This window comes from Caloenas nicobarica, chromosome 33 (genome assembly GCF_036013445.1).
Source record: "Caloenas nicobarica isolate bCalNic1 chromosome 33, bCalNic1.hap1, whole genome shotgun sequence".
Classification (NCBI taxonomy): Eukaryota; Metazoa; Chordata; class Aves; order Columbiformes; family Columbidae; genus Caloenas; species Caloenas nicobarica.
In genome coordinates this window covers 1,260,814-1,268,531 of record NC_088277.1, presented here as the reverse complement: position 1 = coordinate 1,268,531, position 7,718 = coordinate 1,260,814, and the positions used below count along the sequence as shown (strand labels likewise).

At 65.7% G+C, this 7,718-nt stretch overlaps 1 protein-coding gene across 2 annotated transcripts; it reads left to right on the top strand.

Moving 5' to 3' along the window:
- The first annotated feature begins 65 nt into the window (after positions 1 to 65).
- Positions 66 to 1,103, top strand: GTSF1 (gametocyte specific factor 1). 2 transcript variants are annotated; one of them, XM_065654265.1, is made up of 5 exons: positions 66 to 214; positions 335 to 461; positions 547 to 636; positions 711 to 786; positions 884 to 1,103. In XM_065654265.1, the coding sequence occupies exons 1-5, from the start codon at positions 122 to 124 to the stop codon at positions 1,080 to 1,082; spliced, it is 585 nt and encodes a 194-aa protein (XP_065510337.1). In that variant the 5' UTR covers positions 66 to 121; the 3' UTR covers positions 1,083 to 1,103. The 2 variants fall into 2 exon arrangements, with proteins under 2 accessions (XP_065510337.1, XP_065510336.1); XM_065654264.1 differs by having other exon boundaries at positions 866 to 1,103.
- Positions 1,104 to 7,718: the final 6,615 nt, after the last annotated feature.

Here is a 7,718-nt window from a genome sequence, read left to right as displayed (position 1 = left end):
TGGCGACAGCGGCCTGCGCCGGAAGCCGAGCCCCGTTGCCATGGCGACGCGTCGGCGCCCGTTGCTTCTGGGAGTCGGTTGAGCGGAGGCGGCCGGGCCGGGCTGTGGTCTGGGCACCATCATGGACCCCGAGCAGCTCGTCCAGTGCCCCTACGACAAAAGCCACCAGATAAGGGCGGCCAGGCTGCCGTACCACCTGGTGAAGTGCGAGAAGGTGAGCGGGGGCCGGGGATGGGGCCTGCTGGCGCCTGGGGCCTGCTGTGGGCCGGGGATGGGGCTCAGCCGGCCCCCCCCCAACCCGGTGCCTCTCAACCCTTCTCGCCCCCCGCCCCAGAACAACCCGGGGGTGGCCCGCAGACTGGCCACCTGCCCCTTCAACGCCAGGCACAGGGTGCCCCGCGCCGCCTTCCAGCACCACATCGCCTCCTGCCCCGACAAGCGCCAGCTCGACCTCCCCCTCGGTACAGCGGGACCCCCCCCCCCGGCACCCAGCGGCCGCGCTCAGCTGTGCCCCCCCCCGCAACTATCCCCTCTGTGTCCTCGCAGGGACGGACCCATCGCTCAGCAACACAACAGTGCCTGAGGAGACCCCCCCGGCCTGGCAGGGACCCCCGTGCCAGGAGGACTGGGAGGCTGGTGAGTGTCCCCCAGTGCCCCCCCCCCCGTGTCACCCCAAGGCTGGCACGTCCCTGTCTCGTCCCCCTTTGCAGAGCTGCAGGACCTGGAGGAGCAGCCGCCGTTCATCCTCAGAGCCGGGGCGAACAACCTGCTGCTCCCATCCGACAGGTAGGACCCTGCGGGGGTGACAGTGTCCCCTCCCTGGGTGCCCCCGCTTCAGGGTGCTGCCCACACCGACCCCCCCCAGGCCTCTCTTGCCCCTCAGCTCTGCCCCAGCAGCACTCGCAAAGCAAAGCCATGGCGGGGGAGCTGCAGGACACGGGACACAGGAGGGACAAGTGACAGTGGCAGGAGGACAAGAACGGTGCCTGACACTGCCCCAGGATTTGGGGGTCCGCGGTAGCAGGGGGGCTGTGCCCCTTTGGCCGCTGCTGGGGGGCGGAGGTCCCCCCCCGGGGTTTTAAATGAATTTTATGCTGAAAACTTTAAAGGTAATTTAATAAAGTATTTTGCATGTAAAAGTGCGCAGTGATTTGTCACCCAGGGGGAGACGGAGGGGACACTGTGGGGTGGGGACTGGGGCACCCCCAGGAGACAGACGCTGGGGGGACCCGGGGGATGGGGACCCAGGGGACCGTGTGACTTGGGGACGGGGACACCCCGGGGACCCCCGACATGACTCCCCCCCATGCCCCGCGCTGGCCCCGCCCCTTCTGGGGGGGTCGAGGGGGGGCAACAGCTCCAGTGCACAGCGCGTGTCCCCAAAACCCCCCAGTATGTCCCTGTCACCCCCCCCAGTGTGTCCCTGTCACCCCTCCAATGCCCCCCAATGTGTCCCCATAACTCCCCCAGTGTGTCCCTGTCACTCCCCCAGTGTGTCCCCGTTACCCCCCAATGTGTCCCCATAACCCCCCAATGTGTCCCCAAACCCCCCCCAGCGTGTCCCCGTCCCCCCAGTCCCCCGCTGTCCCTCTGTCCCCAACCACCCCCAAACTCCAGCGGGGACAGTGACAAAAGAGACTGACTGTCACCAAACCAGCTCCAGCTGCCCCCAAACCCCCATTCCCAACACTTGGGGGGACTCCTGTCCCCCCCCCCCAGGCCACCAGTGTCCCCCCCCGAGTCTCTTTGCCACCAAAACAGGCGTTTCCAGGCGCATTTTGGGCTCGGGGGGGCTATTTTGGTGCCTCTTGCGCAACGTGGCTGCCTCGTGTTCAGGCTCCCATGGGTCCCTCCCTGGGAAAGGCGGGGGGGCCAAGGCTGGGGAAGCCTCATTAACCCCCCCGCCCTTGTGCATTCCTCCCCAAAATGCGTCACATTGTCCCCCGTGTGTCCCCCCCGCCGCCAGACACACCCGTCACACCCACCGTGCCGGCAACGGGGGGTGTCCCCAATTCTCTGTGTCCCCACCCCAATCCTCTACCCCCCCCCCCCCAATTCCTTCCCCCCTTCGGGATATTTCAGGGACCCCCCCACCACGCCTGTTGGGGGGGTGAGAAAAGGCTAAAATGCGACAAATTTGGGGTAATTCCTGTGGAAATAGGAACATGCGTTTCATGCCGCCCCCCCGGGGAAAATCTCCTGAATTTGGGGACAAATCCTCGTTTTTCCCCCCATTTTTCCAGCGGTTCACAGCGAGGTCACCCCCAGCTGTTCCCCATTCGGGGAGGGACACACGGGTGGGGTCATCCCGGTGTGTGTGTGTCCCCCCCGCCCAGCACGATCTGGTGTTGCAATTAATTCCTCCCCCGCCAGAATTGCAGCTGCGGGGCCGTTTCTTTTTCGCACATCTGGCAACAGCTGCACATCCCGGGCCCGACCCGCCCGGGCGGCGCTTTCCTGAAAAGCCGGAGCTTAAACACAAAATTTTTCTCCACCTTAATTTTGTTTCTCAAGCTTATTTTTTAATTTTTTTCCTTTTTTTTTTTTTTTTTGTTTCCTGAGCCTGAGCCTAAACACGACTCATCTCATCGCGCTTAAACCTGCCAAGCACAAACCTGACCCCGCCTTTAATTTTTAATTTTTTTTTTCCTCCTTGAACATGTTTTAAACCCATTTATTGAATTTATAGGCGGGGTTTACCCCCGCCCCCCCGCCCCAAAACCGCCCACTCGGGTTTATCTCCGTAAACCTTTTTTTTTTTCAGCATCCTCCCCGGCCACAAATCTCAGAACCGTTTCTCCCCCCCCGAATCCCTCCCTAAATGGTTAAAAACTTATTTTTTCCCCCTTTTTTTTTTTGTTTCCTCACTCATTTCAAACCCCATCTCTCCCCTGGGCTTTGCAGAAGTTCCATGTGCGTTCGAACTTTGCCAGGAGTTTCTGCTCCGGGGGGGGGCGGTTGCATCCAACCGGGGGGGGGGGGATGGAAAAAACCGCTTTATTTTCATCAGGGAGCCGGATGGGAATCCACAGGCGTTTCCCTTCTTTTTTCCACCTATTTTGCCTTATTTTTTTTTTCTCCCTGGGGGGGAGCAGTTGCTGAGCGCCCCCCCCCCCCCCGCTGCTCCTCCGTCGGGTTTTCCCCTCGTCGGGGGGGGACGTTCGTGATTTTTTGGGTGGTGGCACAGAGACGTGTCACCTCCACTGTCCCCTGCGCCGTGGCACTTTGGGGACAGCACCTCGCGGTTGCCCCCCCCCCGCCTCTAAGAGTGTGTGTGTGTGTGTCCCCCGCGCTGCGATTTTGGGGACATTTGGTGCTTTTTTTGCCGTTTTAACCGCTTTTCCCTGGTTTGTTCCGTGCAGGGATGATCCATCCCGTTTACACCCGCATTTGCACGGCCCTGGTGGGGGGGCGGGAAATGAGCCCCCCCTGCACGGACAGGGGTGGCCCCACCCCGGGGACATATTTAAAACCTAAATTAATTAAAAATTGCCCGTCAAACGGCGTCTGAAAGCGGCAGGAAAAGGAAAGAGGAAAAGCGCAGGAAGCGGCGCTTTGAAGTCGCCCGGGGGGGGGACACACGCACACACGACCGGGGGGGTTTGGGGACCCCCATCCCCTCGGTGTCCCCCCCCAGTAACCCCTTTTTGGGCGATCTTCACACTTTTTTTGCATTTTATCCCCGCAGCTCTTTAGGGGGGTTGGGGCCCGATCCTGTCGCCTCCAGGAACTTGCGGAAAAAAAAAAATAAATTAGGCGGAAAAACCACGAAATGCCCCCAAATCAGCGGGATCGGGTGGCGAGAGCTGGGCAGCGTCTGTCCCCCCCCCCCGCCCCGTCACTCGAGCACCAAAACTGCCGTTTCTGGCCTCAAAACGCCCCCGTGGTTAATCCCCGGTAGCCCAGGTTGGTGCAGCCGCATTTTGGGGTGTTTTACCCAATATCGGGGTGTTGGAAAAGGTCAAAAAGGGGGCGGGGGCCCGAAGTCACATCGGGGTGTCCCCTGGCTGCCTGGGAGGTGGGGGACAAAAATAGCGGGGTGAAATGTCCCCTGTGTCCCCAGATTTTCTCCGGGGCGGGGGGGGACGGGGGGGTGGCAGCCCCGGCGCGGGGGTTGGTGGCCCTGGGTGACATCGGGGGGTCGCGCAGCAGAGCCACGCGCGTGTCACCCCGCAGCGGTGTCACCTCCGGGTCTCTGCCCTGCGTGCCCCCCCCCCCCCCCGCCCCTTGCCGCGTTTCGGGGCCCCCCCCGCCCGGGACTGGCCGGGTGCCCGATTCCCCATCGGCCGCAGCCGCCAGCGCCTTTTTGGGAAGCGCAGCCGCCGCTCGGGCTCCGCGCCAGCCCGGGGCGCCGCGCCAGCGGGGAAACTGAGGCACGCACCGGGGTGACCCCCCCCGCGCCCCCACCCACGGGGACATCACCCCCCTCCCCGCACCCATCGGGCTGCTTCAGTGTCACCATCAACCCCCCCACAATGGGGGTGGCCACCCCTCCAGTCCCAAGCGCTGTCACAGCCCGGGGGGGGGGACACACACACAGGGGTGACGTGGCCCCCGCTGCCCCGCCAGGCTATATAGGGGTTGGCGGCTGCGGTGAGTCAGGCCTGGGGCCCCCCCGGCTCCCCCCCGGTGACTCAGGGATGATCCCCAGCACTGGCCATACTTAGCCAAGGGCACCCGAACAGTGACCCCGGGTGGGGCTGTGGGGATGGGGGGGGCAACGTGGGGTGTCCCGGGGATGGGGGGGACGTGGGGTGTCCCCAGAATGGGGATGGGGGACCATGGGGTGTTCTGGGGATGGGGGGGACGTGGGGTGTCCAGGGGATGGGGGGACATGGGGCTGGAATCCATGGGGTGTCCCCAGAATGGGGCTGTGGGGATGGGGGACCATGGGGTGTCCCAGGGGTGGGGGGACATGGGGCTGGAATCCATGGGGTGTCCCCAGAATGGGGCTGTGGGGATGGGGGACCATGTGGTGTCCCAGGGATGGGGGGACATGGGACTGGAATCCATGGGGTGTCCCCAGAATGGGGCTGCGGGGATGGGGGACCAGGGGGTGTTCTGGGGATGGGGGGGATGTGGGGTGTCCCAGGGATGGGGGGCTGTGGGGTTGGAATCCATGGGGTGTCCCCAGAATGGGGCTGCGGGGATGGGGGACCATGGGGACAGTCCTCACGGGGTGTCCCAGGGATGGGAGGGACATGGGGACAGCACCCATGGGGTGTCCAGGGGATGGGGGGCACGGGGACAGCACCCGTGGGGATGAGGGTGGCACCAAATCAGACTTTTCCAGGCCCAGCATTGGGGAAACTGAGGCACGAGTGGGGCGGCCTGTGGCCACGGGCACCCGCACAGCCCGTGTGTGGGGACATGGGGACACAGGGATGAGTGTGAACAAATGGGCAGGGCCAGGACACACATGTGTGTGCAGGAGGGGACAGTGTCAGGACACGTGTGCACAAAGGGATTGTATCAGGACACGCGTGTGCAAAAGGGGACGGTGTCAGGACGTGTGTGCAAAAGGGGATGTGTCAGGACGCGTGTGCGAAAGGGGACGGTGCCAGTGCACACATGTGCACAAGGGGACGGTGTCAGGACACGCGTGTGCACAAGGTCACAGTGCCAGGACACGCATGTGTGCACAAGAGGACAGGTCAGGACACACACATGTGCACGAGGGGACGGTGTCAGCGCACACGGGGACGATGTCAGGACACACGGTCACAGCGCCAGGACACACGCGTGTGCACAAGGTGACGGTGCCAGAGCACACGCGTGTGCAGGAGGGGCCGCGTGTGCAGGGGCAGGAAGGGCCCCGGCGCCAGCGCATTGTTCACCGCCCGCCCGTCACTTCCCCCCCCCGGCCACGGAAATGTCCCCATTGTCCCCACGGGCACGGTGCCCACGGGGGGCACACGCAGCCCCGCGCCCACACGCGTGTGTGAGCTCCCACGCTTCCCCCCCAACCCCGAGCGGGGGGCAGCACCCACAGCAGGGTGCTGGGCAGTGGACCCAGGCATCCGGGCTTGGGGGTGTAGGGGGGAGGCCCCGGACGCCTGGGTCCCCCTGAGCCCCCCGAGCCCCCGGCCCAGCTGCGGCCCCATTGCATCAGCAGCACAGGAATGTGCCCCCCCCGCCGCCGGCGTGCGAGGCCCCCGGCCCCTCGCACGGGGCTGCTGGGGGGGGGGTCCCGCTCAGGGTGGGGGTCCCCCGCTGGGGGGATCCAACGCTGGGGCGGGGCGGGGGGGTCCCCACCTTTCACACGAGCACCTGGAGGGGCGCACGCTGGCGTGGGGACAACAAAGGTGACCCCGGGCGGGGAGCACGCGTGGGTGCCCCCCGCCCCTCGCAGGGTCCCGGCGGGCGGTGTGTGTCCCCCCCGCGCAGTGTCCCCCCGTGTCCCCCCCCGGCGCCGCGTGGGAACCGCTCCAGCCCCGGCCCCGTTTCCGCTGGTTCCTTCCAGGAAGCGGCAGCCGGATCCGCCCCCCCCGGCCCCCTCCGTGTCCCCTTCCCCCTGTGTCCCCAGCCCCGTGTCCCCCCAGCTGTCCCACCCCTGCTGCTCCTCCCCAGTGGCCCATTCCACGCCCACCCCCCGTGTCCCCTGTCCCCACGTGTCCCCCCGTGTCCCCTCGTGCAGGTCCCACCCTGTGTCCCTTTGTCCCCTCAGTGTCCCAGGACCCCCAGTGCCCCGTGTCCCAGCACGCCCTGCTGTCCTGCTCCCCCCATGTCCCCCACATCCCATGTCCCCTTGTCCCCCTGTTGTCCCGTTACCCCCCGTGTCACCTGGGGTCTCGTCCCCCGTCTCCCAGTCCCCTCACTGGTGTCCTGTGTCCTCACCCCCTGCAGTGTCCCAGTTCCCCTCCCAGTGTCCCAGTCCCCAGTGTCCCATTGCCACCCGGGCCCCATCTCCCCTCATGTCTCAGTGTCCCCAGTGTCCCATTCACCCCAGTGTGTCCCAGTCCTTCCCAGTGTCCCTCAAGTGTCCTGGTCCCCAGTATCCCTGTTCCCACTGTCCCGGTCCCCTCAGCTGTCCCAGTTCCTGGTGTCCTGCTCCCACTGGTGTCCCCCCAGTGTCCCTGTTCCCAGTGTCCCAGTCCCTCCTGGGTACCCTGGTCCCCGGTGTCCCTGTCCCCAGACTCCTGGTGTCCCTCGAGTGATCTGGTCCCCAGTATCCACTGGCCCTGTATCCTTCGGGTGTCCCCGTCCCTGGTGTCCTCGGGGTGTCCTGGTGCACATGGGTGTCCCCATCCCTGGTGTCCCAATGAGCCAGTGCCCCTGGGGTGCCCTTGTGCCCCCGGGTGTCCCAATGTCCCCCTGAGGCGTCCCAATCCCTGATGTCCCCATCCCTCCGGAGTGTCCCAGTGTGTCTCAGCCCCCGATATCCTGGTCCCTCCGGTGTGTCCCAGTGTCCCTCGAGTGTCCCGGTCCCTGATGTCCCGCTCCCCCCAGGATGCCCCGGTGCCCCCGGGGTGTCCCAGTCCCTGATGTCCTGGTGTTCCCGGGGTTCCCCAGTCCCTGATGTCCTGGTGTCCCCGGGTTTCCCCGCTCCCTGACGTCCCGCTCCCCCCAGAATGTCCCGCTCCCCCCGGGATGTCCCTGCTCCCCGTGCCCCCGTCCCTCTCCGGTGCGGTGCCGGTGCCCGGCGGGGCTCTGGCTCCTCCCCGGTGAGTCACGGCGGGGCGGGGCGGCCCGGGCCCCCCCCGGGCACTTTCCGAAGG

Coding starts and splice junctions, on each gene's coding strand:
- GTSF1 (XM_065654264.1), top strand. CDS start 122: ATGGACCCCGAGCAGCTCGTCCAGTGCCCCTACGACAAAAGCCACCAG. Junction 215..334: donor ACCTGGTGAAGTGCGAGAAG/GTGAGCGGGGGC, acceptor CCCCCGCCCCAG/AACAACCCGGGGGTGGCCCG. Junction 787..865: donor CTGCTGCTCCCATCCGACAG/GTAGGACCCTGC, acceptor GACCCCCCCCAG/GCCTCTCTTGCCCCTCAGCT.